Source organism: Micromesistius poutassou, assembly GCF_964030765.1.
Source record: "Micromesistius poutassou genome assembly, chromosome: 7".
Taxonomy (NCBI): Eukaryota; Metazoa; Chordata; class Actinopteri; order Gadiformes; family Gadidae; genus Micromesistius; species Micromesistius poutassou.
In genome coordinates, this window is record NC_140277.1 from 12991407 (window position 1) to 13008121 (window position 16715).

A 16715-nucleotide genomic window follows, 5' to 3' on the forward strand; every position below is an offset into this window, starting at 1 on the left:
ATCATGTAGGTAGAGGTAAATTCAAAGTCAATCTTAACAGACTTACTTCATGAGAGTAAGTCAGTAAGAAAGTCAGATCAAACTGTACATTAAAAAGACAAAACTAAGAAAGCCTAATGATTTGAGATTAGCCACAGTAGCCAATAGCCACACATGACCAGTGTCCAAAAAACAACAAATACATTAAGTAAGCTTGCAATGACCACACTAAAACACACCAAAATGAGCGATGTCAATGAAACCGCCAAAACAGACAATTTAGTTCAAAGCCCTCTCTCCCAGTAAAGGTGAAGGTATGTTGGGAATATGGCGGTTAAATGAAATGTCTGTGTAATAGGCCGATGTGTCATCCCATAATACTGCCAGCCCACCGAGATGGGATTCTGTGTGGGCAGCTTGTAAATCCCCAGCACTGTTTGCCAAACAATCTCTTACATGAGCCTCTTGTTTATTGGCCAGTTAAAAAAAGCAAAAAGCAAAAAAAAAAGAAAAAGCTTGATACATATTTCCTGGAAGAGTTTGCTGGAGAAATGGTGGTAATACATTTTGGCTTTCAGCGCACACAATGTGGATAGTCTGGACGGGATTGTACTTAAGCTTAATTTGTCGTATGGGCAACAAAGATCTAGTCATCATATGCTTCGGTGATTCTTAAGATTTCAAAGATAGATCGGCTGAGCATGGCGAGACAAAGTAAGCTAGTGTAGTCCGTCTGTTTAGCGGGACACATTTCTTTAACAACAGGCCTCATCATCCCCATTAGCTGACATTTAGAGACTGCTCCACGACGGCTACATTGAGTTTAAGTTAATCTTTGCATCATGACTCTCAATGGAGAGTTGACTCTGTATTCAAGTCCATAACAGAAGTTATTCAGATCCGATGCAGAGTCACGCAACAGGCTAAAGGAGGATGATATGCTAACGTGTGCCCCTGCCATTCATTTCATGAATTGCAATAAAACATGCATCAGTATTTCCCTTCAAAGGGATCTGCCCTTTCCTTTTTTCTTTCTTCTAGCCCATTTGTAGTCTTCTACTGTGGCCTCTCATATCTAATTGCCATTCAAGATCACCGCTGTCTCAATGCCAACACCTTGGGGTGGTTTTCACACTCAGCAGAGGACAATGACGCATGTTTCTGAGGACTAATGGTCCCCAGCTAAAATAAAGTCCAGCCACATCTTATAAAGGCATTACAAACTCTTGATATCTCATTTAGATGAGATATGAATGGCGTATCAGCGCAAGATTAGCACTTGGCTTCAAAACAGGTTCTAACGACACAATGCTATAGGCGCTACCCCCATTGAGTGGCAATGAAGAGCAAAAAGTTTAAATTGTAGGTTGCTGTTTTTCAACCAAACTCCTCCAGCCAGTAGCCATCTTGGTTTCATTTCCTCAGCACACGTCTCACAGTGAAGCAGGATGAATGAACACACTTACCGCATTGTGAGTCTGCGTTTGTCCGACGAGGATCAATATGTTTGAGCAGATTATGGACAGGCAGAAGTTGATCAGGATGATAGATCGTTCAGAACGAATATATCTGAGGAGAGGAGGAGGAGGAAAACACACAAAAGGTTAACGTATTTCATACATTGCACTACTCTTGGATTCACCCTTTAACCACCATCGTAGATTTCAGGTTGAACTCTCATACGCACATTGGGGACCAACAAGTAGAAGTCATGAGTGGACTTATGGGTCGAAATGTTTGAATCTATCTGACTGCGAATATACATTATGTTGCCACGGTTTCTCTTCTATTGGCTTCAGTTTCGTTTCTTATTGAAAAGGTCAGGGTCATTGTGTGGAGGTTCTCCTTGGTCGGTCATGACATATGTATTCACTGAATCCTTCTCACAACGAAATACACATTAAAATATATGAAAATATATCAACCATAACCACACTTAGACTAAATAAAACAACCTGTCGGCCGTGGTCAAACGGGTTGTGGAATTACCTCCAAAGGACGGCATAGATCACTGCCAGTGTGATCAAGGCAAGGCAGGACAGACCACAGCCAACGATCAGTGTTACAGATGGGACCCCAGTGTACTCCATGGCCTGTGGGGAAGACAGAGTGAGACACAGCAGTCAGCAAGGAGTCTGTAGCAGAGGAACACATAAGTCTCACACCGCACAGCACTCCAATCAAAAAACAGCACCAGACATTTCAAATGGACCTAAAGTGGATTGCCTGTTATGTTGCAGGGGTTTAGTCAATATATCGGCTCATCAGTATGCAAGCGAGTCTAGGTACAGCCGCCCAGACCACCTCCTCTGAGCTCTGGTTTATTGTATGTTGTTGCTGATACTGTACTGTCGTGCGTTTCTTAAAACATTATTTGACCAGAACAGGTTATAATCCATTATTAATGACGAGAAATAAATCGGTCCGCCTCACGCCGAGAGGCAGGCCTGTGCAGCACATACACACACCCACGCGTGAAAACGTGCACTCACACAACCAGCGCGAGGGAACATCTGTGCGCACGCGCTCACGCACACCACAGAGTTACCTCAGTCTCTGTGCAAACTAGTTATGAAACGTCCCCCTTATTTAATGACAATAACAACGCATTTACCTTTGATTACTCGTTAAATAACACACCCAATGTCCATCTCTGGGCTGAAAGTAAGCTCCAGTCCAGTGCTCCTTTACGTTTATCAGCAAGTTGCTGTACATAACAAATCGATAGCCGACTTACTATTTCTCTGGGTTGCTGAGCCAAAATGGCGAAGGTAGACACACGATCACATAAGCATTTCGTATGGGATGCATCTGTGAGCACCGTTTTACATCCTTTGGAGGACCAGGTTCCCCAAGAGTCGTTCCTGCGGGAGGAAAGCAAAGGTAATTAGGCTCATTCCAGGTGTAGCACGACTTCAACGCGTGTTTTCGACATCGGCTCTCGCGCTTTAATCAACAACTCGACCGCCTATAATAAACTCGGCGCCAGAGGAAAAGGCGAATAAAGATATCGACGCCGCGGCTTTTTTAGTGGGCAGCAGCAACAACCAGCGTTTAGCTCCAGCAGGGAAGAGAAGGCAGGAGGAGGAGGACAGCAGCTCGGAGCTGTCCGATGACGACTGGTGCTGATTGATTATGGTGAAACACAGCTTTAAAAAGGCAACACTTTGCTATCAAACGCAACACTGTAATGCCCGATATCGCAGGGTATGAGTGATGATAATGTCATATTTACCCGGTGTCGATTGCGTGAAAATATTTCCAATCGAGCGGTGTTTTTTCCTGTGCTTTTTTTTTCAAATTATTTTTTTATCCACGCATACTCTCGTTTACCCGCTTTTGATTTTCTTATTTTAATAATCCTTTCATTGAATCGTTATAATTAGCGGCGTTTGAAAGCTTCCTAAGGGGAATTTTCACCCTGGAAACGGTGGACGGCATCAGATTGATACTCTGTTCCTCTCGCCCGGTGTTCGAGGGGGGAGGCTTATGCGATACGGAAAATAAGCGGTGCTTTGACAAAGACTGTATATTTATTGAAAGGTGGAAATGTAATTCAAGAGTAAAATACTTTGCTTAATCGAAACATTGAAACAGAAAATGAGCCGCAATGCCATCGGAAAACTATAAGCAAAAGATCGTGGCAGAAGCTACAAAATCCAACACCCCTCAGAGGCAGCGCGAATGGTTTCAACCGGTCCCCGCTTCTCACTAATTAGTGAAATTAAATGAAAGGAGCGTGTATCTTCCATGTATCATCCGTTCCAACAAATCTGTGGCGTTCCTTATAAATAATATCTCCTAAACATAATTACAAATTGACCCTTTTAGCTCAACTACAGACACACACACCCACACACGCAAGCACTGTTAAATGTTTTGCAGTTATGGCTGCAAAAGATGACATGACAAAGGTTGAATTCATCCATCCAATAATCACCACCCATGGCTGAACAGACAGATACACCACATCGTGTGACTGATACCTGAAGTGGCATCATATCAAAACAACACAGTAAGGTAGCACCCTCCTCAAACCACTATCCAACAATATGAAACAACCGTAAGAAGCAAGTATCATTACTAAAATGCCAGTGTTGTTCTCCATTGTCTCTCTACACCTTGTAATTTAGTATCTTACTTATTTGTTCAACAATGCATACTTATAGGTAGGTACCGCATGAATCGGAGCAAACTAGGACAGCTAAAACCTACATGGTTTGTCCAACCACTTATCATTTCAGCTGCGTCCAAAAATAAATACAAATAAACGTGAAGACTACAGACTACAGAACCATTAGGATTTATCAGAACATTTGACAATATGCATCTGATTAGATAAATCACAGATTAAGTTGAGCCGAGATAGAATTTCAAAGCTTAGCCTGTCATGCTAATTGAAAAATGCCCTGCTCCACACGTGTGGTATATAAAGGAGACAGCTCCTATAGCCTATATAGGGCTCTATTCTCTGAAGGCTCGCCTACCGCAGCCCAGAATCACGCTCCACAGCCAGTGCTCATTAAGTGCTTGAGTCTGCTGTTTAATTTGAGTGATTACATTGATAATTAATTCCTCAATGGTTAATAAATGAAGGCTGAGGAACTCCTGGCTAAACGATTTTTGAGGGGATGAAAGAGAGTCTGTTCTGTATTGATTGTTCGGATAAAGTTCCCAAATGGAGGGATGTTGGGGCTTATGAAGGTTTTGGAGGAGGCTGTATGGGGGCGGCAGAAGGTTTGAAAGCAGAGTAGACCTTTGTTAAGCCTCTAGCTAACAGGTGAGGGACTGAGCAACTGACAAAGACCCGATGGGAACTAACATTCAAAGGAACACGCACTACAATTCAAAAAACATCACACATACAACTCCAACTCCACGCAACCCCCAGCCATGGACATCCCTATCACAGCGGGTCAAACTGAAGAACTGTGAATTTGCCTTCGAAGATGGAAAAGGGGCCATTCCTTGAGTATGGAGCCATGTGGGGGGAATACATAATGCATTGTTTGAACATCACCCTTTCAAGGCGATGCACATAGCTCATTCCAGTCGCAGATATTGTTCCTCGGATGAAAGGACCCATCTAACAATTCCTCAAATAATGACCAACGATGGGGAAACAAATGACCAGTCAATGACGCTGTCGGTCCGATGTGTGATGCGGAAAGGAGAATGCCTTCACAGCGCTGCTGAGTTTTCTCTTTACAACAGAACTTGACAGCACAATGCAAACTGCCACCCACCACCACCACCACTAACCCCTCCATGGTTTTAGAGCAGTGTCTCTTGGATAACAGATCTGTATCACCAACCTCTGTTCTGTTTGTACATATGGAACCTGATGCTCACCGCTATACCAAATCATACGTCTACTTGTGTGTGTGTGTGTGTGCCAGGAAAACAAGTCAACAGGCGTGCGTCCTCCCTCCCTCTCTCTGGGGGTTTCACAGGAGCCCACGTTTGACTTGTTGTCTGACCTTATCAGGGCAGGGCGGCGGCGGAATGTGGACAGAAATGGCTGAGACGAGGTGACACTGTAACAGTGCTCCCGCCCGCCCCCTCCTCCGCCCACCTGCCCTGTGGCCTTAGTGAGCCTGAACACAATGCTGCCAGACTGGCGTTGATACCTTCCACTGGCCACCTCCCATCCCTGGGTGAAGATGCACAAGAGTGGAAACTCTGACCAGCTGTGTGTGTGTGCGTGTGTCTCTGTGTGTGTGTGTGTGTGTGTGTGTGTGTGTGTGTGTGTGTGTGCGTGTGTGTGTGTGTGAGTTTGCCCCCGGTTGTCATTAGGCCTGAGCAAATGTGTACACATTCTGTTTACACTGGGCCTCTGGGGAGCCATGAACAGGATCACTGCAAACACTGACCCGGCCCTCCTGGAGACGGCCCTAGAGGTAGCTTCTCTGCTAGCCCCTTCATTAGAGGACGTTATTATACTGGGCGCAGGGGCTGCCCAGGTAAAGGGGAAGACAGTAACTTGCCGTCAATACGTTCTGCGTCGTGAGATTGGAGAAGGAATAGAAGCGGTATGACTTTTAATGTAATGCTCAAATTTCAGAAATTTTCTTTCAGCGCCAATCGTGTGGGGAGCAGCCACACCATTTGAAATGTAGTCATTTATAGTATGTTATCTGTAGACATTTCTCAATTCAGACACTCTAATCTGTAAAGAATACCAGTATTGTTCTGTTGGGTGTATAGGCCATAAATGCATTGTTTAAAAGAAACATGTTACCAAGGCTACATGTTAATAATATAGCGTATATATATATGTAAGATGCTGCTGGCGCCTCTGCTCTCTCACAGGGCTATGCTTCATGGATACCGCTGGCACAGAATGCAATTGAACATCCAACGTTAAATCATCCTCCGAGAGGCCAGAGTTGGACTCAACCGACATTTAATTTAGTAAATAGGCTTCCTCCATTTTCTTCTGTCAGCCAGCAGAGCGAATCCGTACCCCTATGTCGCCGGCCTGGGAAAAGAGCGTCTTAATATCCTATAATATATGCTCTGAATGATTGCAAATTTCAGCAATCCCATGTTAAGTGATGGTGCCGGTGAAGAGATCCTTTTCTTTTGTTGAGGAAAACGTGTTCAGGGATGTGCGCAACAAGCACGCTCACACAAGGGCTGTTGCCTAGGAGCAGTGTGTGCATTCAAATGCACCCATAGAAATCACAGAGGACCTCATTAAAACGTCATTATAATGTCAAGTCATACAGCGTAAGAAGTGTTTAAGCATTGTATCATGATATCAGTATACATTATATCACTGTTTCATGAATATTTGATTACCCAAGACCAAATAGTAATCACGCCTCTACCACCCATATCCATGACAAATGTGTGGCAGGGGGTGGATCATTGCACTGTGGTCAACACGCAGTTTTTATGCTGAACAGGCACCCACACACGCGCGCGCACACACACACACACACACACACACACACACACACACACACACACACACACACACACACACACACACACACACACACACAGACACACACACACACACACATACTCACACACAACAACAACAGCCACTACTGCAGCTAAATGTGAAAACAATCACACAAACAGTTTGTAAAGAGGGGGCACCACACTTATAGTATGATCAACATTTTTCATTAAACAAATGATTTCATTGAGCATTCCCTCATCGGGCTATACAGTTTACTGTGAACACTGTTGGGCAGATGGCCTTTTCCTCTGCCAACGAGTCTTGGGTAGAGCAGTGGGTGCTTTACAATAAGGCTGAGCCAAGTATTTGCACCATGGAAACCACAATCACCATAGCATGGCGTCGCCCCGCAATATCATGATTGAAAGGAGTTCAGATATTGCGTATGATGAGGGAATGGCCTCATGTCACTCGTACTGTACATCATTCACGGTGGACACATTATGTGCGATGATTGTCCTTGAACGCTGTGACACAGAGCCACGACCACCGCAGCTGCTCTAGAGCCTGCTGTAAATACATACAGAACCATTTACTAATTGCTATTCAAAGTAGGGATGCAACGATATGTCTGCCACTAATGATTATTGGCTGATGGCCAACAAAATATGTGTATCCTTCAAGCAATGTGCCAGAAAACATTGAATGGGCTTGATAAAGAGACGTCACATCCTTTAACAGATTAGGCTTTCACCATATGTACCTTAAAGGTGCAATGTGTAGGATTTAGTGGCATCTAGTGGTGAGGTTGAAGATTGCAAGCAACTGAATACCCCCTCCCCCAGTGATGAGGTTCCTTGACGTATTTATACATTGTATTTAGTTATTTAGTCTGTTCAACTATAGGTCACGGCTTACAAGTGAAATAGCAATTATGATAAAACATTTAAAACGTGTCCTCTCTGGAACCATTTGTCTGTTCTGGGCTGCTGTAGAAACATGGCAGTGCAACATGGCAGGCTCCATGGAAGACGACGCCCTCCATATGTAGATATTAAGGGCTCATTCACGATTCATGGGATTATACATTAATAAAAACATAATTTTCTTTAATATCCATTTCTGCGAAGGCTGTTCCGCTAGATGCCAGTAAATTCTACACACAGCACCTTTAAATCACACATTTTGTGCGTGATGAACATAATGATTATATGAATATAAATGTCATCCTACAATTCATAATTGATGCATGAAGAGCGATCCTCCCCTTGCAACTAGGCTGTCTATGGTTAGTGTTACGATTAGGTATAGAGCTTGTGGTTAGGGTCAGTACTGACATCACACAGAGGGGGCGGTGTTGAGGAAGTGAGACTCTGGGTAGGGAGTCTCTGGAGGTGGTTCAGCAGGTGAGACTCGGAGTGATTGAACCTAACCCGAGGGACACACACTATGGGAGAACTGAACGACTGGAATCAAGGCGCGGGCTGGTCAACTGGACTGACGGTTCACCCCACAGGGACAAGGTGCCGGTGCAGAGTGTCACTGAGAGAGCTGTTTGCGTATGTTGCTGTGGACCTGTGGTGAGTACCTCTCACCTAACCTCCTAGATAGGTTAGATTGCACTCACCCAGGGAGAGCTAAGGAACATACTTCAAGTTCATCGCACCATGTAGGGACAGACTTTAGGTTAAGGTACGGGCTGACTACCCGGAGGAATAACGAGTGCGGTAGGTCAGCGCGTAACATTAGTGAGATGAAGAGACTAAAGCAAAGAATTTGTGAAAAAAAAATGACAATGTCAAAAACAATTGTCGTTGTTACAGCTGCTGTTTCTGTGGCCATTGAACTCATACATCTGGACAATTAAACATGTAATAAGACAAGCTAAGATCAGACAAGCATGAATGTCACCACTGTGTCTGATCTGCACCAGCCTCAACAACAGGTGTTCTGCTCACCTGCTGAAATCCTTCCACTGTTCTGCGCTAAGACATCCCGCTGTTAACCTTCATCTAGATCTACCTCCACTACCTTACTATTCAACTGATTTAATTAAAAGTATGTTCATATAATGACGCACCACTTTGTCACAACTCAAAGGGAGATTGCTATTAGATCTATGTTATTTGTGGCTAAATACAATCCCCTATATCCAATATCAAACTATACGACCCACACAACTTGGCTCTGCCACTGCTACTGCATGAATGTGGCTTGTTTCCTTTGTTAATTTTTTTCTTTTATAAATATGGGGTTATCCAGAGTACACCAATACAAGAGCAGCTATATTATATATATATATATATATATATATATATATATATATATATATATACTTATACCGCTTTCTACAATAATGATTCAAAAACGTGGTGGTGAATCAGCCAATCATCACATACATATTCAGCGGGAGCCAATCAACAAGAAGCGATCATAACAGACTTTGCAGTGATTGATTGGATCGACGCATTGACAACATGAAACTTTGCATCAAAATGTACAGTTCCATAACAAAGCAGAAACAGTGGTGGTTGCTTTGCATATTTTGAGAGATGAAAAAAATCACAAACCAAAACAACATTTGTCAGTTGGTGCAGTAATAAATATGGACGGGAAATTGTTTCCCTCTGTATCAGTTGTACTTAGTGTCATCTCAACAGGTCCATCACACAGAGCAAATGGGCGAGGAAGATGAATTGTCAGATTTCCCGGTAAAACAATATTTGAAAGCTCTTAATAAAATCTTATGATTCATGAAAATGATACAGCTTTCAGTTCAGCAAATATGGTCACATTTGAAATGCAGAAAACGCAGTGAGACACAACGCAGGAGTGACATGTTCACTTACATGATGCTGCTATCCCATAATGCACAGTACGGATTGAAGGTCCCCTGGAATATACAAAAAAATATGTTGTTGTTATGCGTTGTTAGACAACCCATTGATCATCCTCATCATCCTCATCATTACATCACCATCTTCACTATCATCCTCATTGTCATCATCACCGTCACCTCTATTATTATTATCATGGACAGAATTATAATCCTTGATTACCACTTACATGATGTAAGCCTTTATAAATAGCCAAATGTATAAAAAAAGGGAATGTAGGATTTGTGGCAACAGTTCTGTTTGGTGCTGTGTTGCTTTATGCATATTTAATGTCTATTGGAATACCATGCACATGCATGGAGAGGGAGAGAGGGTGAGGATGAGAGAGAAAGATCGAGGGAGAGTTCGGGAGAGCCTTGGTCATAAATTGGCTGTCCTTCTAATTATCCGCCTATATTATACGTTGTTGTTCCCCCCGACATAGGGTGCCTGCAATTTAATTATCAAGCTAATTAACTGCCATTGTGTTGTTGACAAATGGAAGATTAACTCTCACTTGAGTTGTTTGTCAAACCTTTACCCAGTGGTAATAAGGCACTTGGAGACGAGAACCTAAGGACCTAGGATGGCACCTCTCTGATTGTCTGTCATGTCGGAGAGCTCTTACGTTTGCCAGATGCGCAAGCTCGATTTCCAAGTGAGTGCTTGTGACTCTGGGCTCCGGCCTCACAGTCACCGCGATTATCTTGGAGTTCACGACTGTGTGGTTCCTGTGTCACAGAGAGCGAGAGATGGGGGGGGGGGGGAAGAGAGGGTGAAAATGGGGCAGGAACCTGCAAAGGCCAGACAACTATAGAACAGGCCAAAGGACTAGCCTATGGAAATAATTACAATAAAGACATACTAATGCTACAAAAAATGTAAAACGAGAGAAAACCTGAGAAGTAAAAAATTGACCTAAACTGAAATGTGGCACAATATAAAATGGGGAAGAACGTACTTTGGTGAAGGCAGCATGAGTCCGAGAGTCTTGTAAAGCACTGTTCCTAAAATAAAGACCGGGGATCCATCCATGTCTCCTAGGAACACAAAGGAATGTATTGTTCTTTTTGTATCTGTGATTCCTAAAATTTTGGTCTTATAATAACGCTATAGAAGTGGTTGTTTTGTACTGCAGTAAATAGCACTTGAGTGCCTTTTGGAACAGCTGCCACATTATTTAATTAATTGTCACATAATTGATTATCATTACAGTGTGTTAGTGGAATTTACATTCATGTGCAATATCTCAAACTTGTAATTACACGTTATGTTAGTTAATTAAGTGTGAACGGAAATATTTAACTGAGGACCACATCACACAGTATCAATTTTCCACCAATAACTTAGTGAAAGTTAATCAAGGTTTTCTGAAACATTCATGGAAAACGGTTCCGCTGCAATTAGATCTTGTTCACTGCTCTTGCAGAAGTGCTGAGCTCTCCTCTCGAATATGTTGCTCTTGATGTGTAAAATAATGTGCAGGATCCAGGCGGAGTCCCATGCAAATCAATGCCTCATTCCGTTATCTTAATGAACCAAATTGTCTGGAATTAGAAATGGCAGTATCCTCTGCTGTATGGCCGTTTTTAAAAATATCCCCGGAAACGCTGAGTCAATCGAAAACTGCAACGATCGAAACAGGCAAACCCAAGCCAACACCGGGGCCCTATACAAACAGGGGGCCTCACTGGGGTGACTACTAATGTAAAAGTCTTTAAATCATTTGTCTTCTATTTGATACTACCTTACATTGTGCTCTCTCTGACATGTTTTTGACCGTTATGTTTAAATCTGGGTAGATACAAATGACTCTATCCGCTGTATCTTATGTTTCTCAATGTTCTCAAACTGGACTATATATATAGAACTTGCAAGACAACAATGTTAGTAATCATGACATCAAAAGGCCCTCTTCTACCTCCCGTCCTAAAAACGACCCTATGTGTGCCCTATATCCCATCCAATTGGTCAGCAGTGATAGATTTCTACATCTCTGTGATGCCTCGCTCAGGAGGACGCGTCGCAGCACGCCTTGTGAATTATCTGTTGGTGAGCAGTATCGAGACACATTACCTGCTGACGGCGAAACAAAGAGGCCCTTTGGGATCACCACTTTATCTTCAGAGTTCCTGGCCCAGTCGACCATGCCTTTACGACCCTTCATGGGGAAGTTGATGTCGGTCATCACCGATACCGCAGGAAGTCTCTGGATGCTGGCGACTGCATACATAAAGAGGGGGAGGAATTAGCGCCGCTGTGACCGTGAATCATCAACTTTTTCTCATGACTTCTTGCTTTCAGCTACCCTGGAAATCCACAGTTCTCGCAAGAGCACTATTTGAATTTGCTCAGCGAGTCACTCTGGGAACAAGCAATATACTCACTCCCTAATTCTCCTGGATCCGAACATTAACCAATCACATCGGTGTATCTGATATAGGTGAGCCAAAAGCATTTCTGTTTTACCGACCGGATACAGCAAGAGTCTTATCTATTGGTTAGCTCCGCTGGTCTGGATACATCACCCCTTGTATTCTTCTGATTGGTCGTATTGGGCCATTTTCATTACTCGTTGCCAGACCATACAGCTTTCTAGATGTGGGTCTGGATTTCCAGGCTAGCTTTCAGCGGTTTTCATGCCTCAATGTTTCAACACATGCACTTGTGTATCATACGTGTGCATTCGGCTAAATCAAGAACAACCGTAAGCGGTTTAGATACACTGGGTGTCTTGCCAAATCCGACGACAGTCCCAGTCTGTCTCCTGTCTGAAAGGTGTGTGCAGCTAAGCCCTCTGTGATCTGCTAGCAGACATCACAACGTCAAGGAGGCACTAAGCGACAGGTAGTGTGCAGCCCTGTAACATCCCTAATCACCGCTCCATGCTTTCTGCCTCCCTGTGTAATGTTGCCATAAAGAGACGATCCATGAGGCACTGGCATGGCAAATTCCGGGATCAATTGAAAGGGAGCACTCTGCAATACAAAGGGGGGCTGAGTGTTGGGTAGGGGAATAAAGCCATACTGAAATGTTCTCTAACGGGTCTCCCGTCAAATCCCCGTCAGGTGGTTCTGCAGCAAGGGGGAACCGGAGGCTAATCCTGCCCTTGATGCCAAAGCAGTGCTGGTCCTCATGCTCTTCCATTAATACAATTTGAAACCTGGCAAGACACTGCGTGTAAGACTGTTAACAATGGACACGGCAAGCAGGTCTGCTTGTGTGTGTGTGCGTGTGTGATGTGAGTGTGAGAGCGTGCATACACATGTGTGTATATGTGTGTTGGTCCGGGCTGATCCAACAGCAGGCATGAAATCCCAAAGCAATATGACTCCTGCCAGTTGCTGAGACAGTAGGTGGCAGACCAGATGTTTGGAACATGGGTCGGGTAAGGCTATCAGTCGAGTGGCCCTCTGTGAAACGTCGAGGGGGACTGTGAAGTCGTTCTGTCAGGACACGCGCTAAATCTGCAGGTAAACACGGATTTACCTTTCATAGAGGGGCAGCAAAAGCTCACGTGAAGCTACAACAAAGGTTCTAACGCCACTGGGAAAGCAAAGGTTTTCCTAACTCTTAACATGACCCCATTCTTAGCGTAACTTGTATTTTAGCAGTTGTTTCAAGGCAAAACGACTTTCGTTGTTTTCAACGGATCCCCGCAGGTAGACTGTGGACATTTGGGGTTTGAAAGGAAGCCCTTTCGTCAAACACCCCAACCCCAACGTTGGCGCGTAACGAGAAGGCCAAAGTTGCTGAAGCGGACGGCTTTTTCAATCAAGGTTATTTGACTAAAATGGAGGAGGACAGGAGAGGGTTCTTTGGTGACAGCCGGTATTTATATGCGTTGGTGTCAGGGGTCGGCCGTAAATTTGTGACAAAATGATGCTGCAATATCTTACTCAGCCAGATGCCTTCCGCTTGGCTCTGGCCAGAGCGTTCCCACACTACTCTCCGTTCCTCTAATCAAAGTGGGAACGCCGGCCACTGGGTTCTCCGGTGGAATCTCCCTGTATCGTCAAACACTGTTACAGATTTAAACGACTTGTATTTATAATACTATAAAACAGAAAAAAGTAGGGGTTAAGGAGCATGTGCTTTTAACGTAATAACCAAATATTATGATTTAGCTCCTTCAGGTTTTATGGTTGCTTTGTGGTATCTACGTGACTGCCGAGATTGCCGGCGTAAATCTCTCTCACGGCGGGACGTTCTCGGGAAACAAGTGAAAAGGGACGAAGCTTTTCTCCCGCTTGACGCTATCATCACATCATCACGTTGCTGTGAGCAGATTCCCTCTCTACTATTCATTTGGACTTCCACATTTTGTTCCCGAAACATCTGTGTTCAGTGACAGTGAAGCGGGCTTTGTAAGCACAGAAGGCACTTTGTATTCTGTAGTCTGTTTCTGTCATGATACTTTTTGAGCAGGAGAACTATTTATCTTGCGATTGTTTTATCGAGCATCCCAGGGATAAAGAAAAACAGATGTGTGCTCACCAGGGGCCTCATTTATAAAACTCATTGCGTACGCCCAAACCTCAGAATGTGCGTACACACAAAAATATTCAGATTTATAAAACCGTGGGGCGCACACCTGTACACACTCTTCTCGTTATAAATACCAACTTGCGTTGAATTTGGCGTGCGTGCACGAGCGCCATGCTCCTCCCAAGTTCGTCCCATAATAGTCCTTATAAGGTCAATGCTAATTAATCAATGAATATTCTTAGTATATAAGGAGCCTTTGCTGACCTATCATTACACGGGAAATTCTCGAGCAATTCCAAAGCTCCAAAGCCATATTTTAGCCCGTTAGAATACAGAGGCCAACAGGAGCATTATTTATTGGCCTTGTGCCAATATGATAATTAATTACTATGTCATATAGGCTAATTTAATGTAGGCCTACATATATATGTATCAGGAAAATTAATACAACTTAAGTGATACAGTTGGTCTGGCCGAGGATTGTGATTTGAATGGGTTGTAGTGTGTTGAACATAATATTGCCTTAATTCATATTTCATAATGGGTGCTTTTTATAAAATGAATAAATAAATCCCAAGTCATAGTAGCCTATGTGGTGCGCAATGTGCGTTGGGTATCGGGAGGCATAGACATCTTATATCAGATGTCTATGTCGGGAGGTAGCGTGTTCTTCTTCTTTTGGCGGATTGCAAACCGATATGGTGCATTACCGCCACCAACTTTCTGTTGTCGTCTCCGGAGATCACTGTTTGAAAAACTTTGCGGGACCTTTACTCCAGGGTGAAAGGATGCGTAGAACTGCGCACTCTTTTCCGCAAGGATTTTTTCTATAAATCACGATGTTGGCGGTGAAAGATGCGTACGCACATTTCATCCCTGTACCTTTATAAATTAGGCCCCAGGTCCTTCACGTTTAATGGAAGGGAAATTCTCCCTTCGAGTACGTATCTGTGTCATTGACGACGACAAAAAACGTTCAACTTCAAAAAATTTTCTATTTTTGCGTTTTTGTTTCCAAAAAATACAAAAACCTCAGAAACGCACTTGAGATCAACTCAACTCAATCAATTGCACTTATTGTGGAAATAAAACCAAAAAAACATCCACAGGGAGCGAGCACCAGAATGAATTTGGGTGTTCTTTGCAAAGAAATGGGTCAAGGGTTGGCTCCCCTATCTCTGAGAGCGACGGTTGGAAGCGCTGATCCTCGGGGGAGATGGCCTACTGTCCCCCCTGCGTGGGCTTCTGCATGAATAAGTACAGTGCGGGGCTGCTTTATTACACGCCGGCCAGGCACCGTTTGTGGATGAGTAAGGAACGAAATGCCACTGAGACCGTGGCTCATCCAGGAGGCCCGCCGAACGAAAAAAACTAAAAGGACCCACGAGAACATTAGAAAGAAGAAATATGTCGGGAAAAAACCTATACTTGGACACATTCTAGAAGAAGGACAGCCATAATGTAGGGCCCCGAACAGCGGTCAGCATCTATGTTGGCAGGATTGTTCTGTGTGTAAAGTCAACTGACGCTCATGAATTCCAATTAAAAAGCCAATTTATTTTGTTTGATTGATCATCTTTCGACTGACAAACAATATTTCTAATGGCGCCCTTTTGCTGAATGTGCTTTCAGATATATATTGCCAATCAAAACTTGGCCGGGGCGATGGGACATTTTTAAAAACTGCACAAACATGTATTATTGCATTCTTATCGCAATTACTCAACCTTAAAATTGTACATTACATGAAGAGATGGAATCCCACCATGATATGCTAGGCTTGTCCCGATGGCTGGCAAATATTAACATAATACACTAGTACTTATATGAACTAATATAAGTATTAATATGAAATACAACCCTGATCCAACCAAGGAAAGTGTCCAGCATTTCTCCATTGTTTGTTCATTCTTCTTTTCTTCGTGGATGAGAATTCAAATGTGACGTAAGGTTGCTTAACAACTAGCACCGTTCTCTTGATACTTGAGTACATTCCATGCTTCGAGTTTTATACCATAACTCGACTATAATGTGTAATGGAGGACACATTTAAAGTTAACTGAGCTGAGTTTTGACCAGGTATTTTGTATATGCCTACATCAGCTGTTGTAAAAACCAATTCCTAGAATTTGTTTTCTTAGTTAGGAGTAAATTCTCCTGCATGGTTTATTATGCCACACACACACACACACACACACACACACGCACACACTTGTTATTGGATTGGAGGTGGGCTCCTTTGCTGGGATTAAGCTCCATTTTAATTGCCATCATTGATCTACAGCCATTCCCCTCCCTTATACTGCAGCGTTTACCCTAATTCACCAATGTCGGGGTAATAGAGGCGAGAGTAGGGGGCCCAGCGTGCTGAGATTACGTGTCTGTGTGAGTGAGCGAGACAAAAATGACAAACAGCCGTGCCCCAGGGGCTGGGAAATAGGAGGGGAGGAGAGAGTAGC

At 43.5% G+C, this 16715-nt stretch overlaps 1 protein-coding gene across 3 annotated transcripts in view; it reads right to left on the reverse strand.

Moving 5' to 3' along the window:
• The window catches only part of adgrb3 (adhesion G protein-coupled receptor B3), a gene marked incomplete at both ends in the record, with an annotated part of 102355 nt that overhangs the window by 19841 nt on the left and 65799 nt on the right, over positions 1-16715 (reverse strand). For 2 of the 3 annotated variants that reach the window (XM_084471020.1, XM_084471018.1), the window contains 7 exons: positions 1446-1548; positions 1969-2072; positions 2717-2843; positions 9742-9785; positions 10397-10499; positions 10730-10808; positions 11845-11991. In XM_084471020.1, coding sequence (XP_084327146.1) covers positions 1446-1548; positions 1969-2072; positions 2717-2843; positions 9742-9785; positions 10397-10499; positions 10730-10808; positions 11845-11991 — 707 coding nt within the window. The remainder of the gene's footprint in view (positions 1-1445; positions 1549-1968; positions 2073-2716; positions 2844-9741; positions 9786-10396; positions 10500-10729; positions 10809-11844; positions 11992-16715) is intronic. The other variant, XM_084471019.1, reaches the window with a different exon arrangement.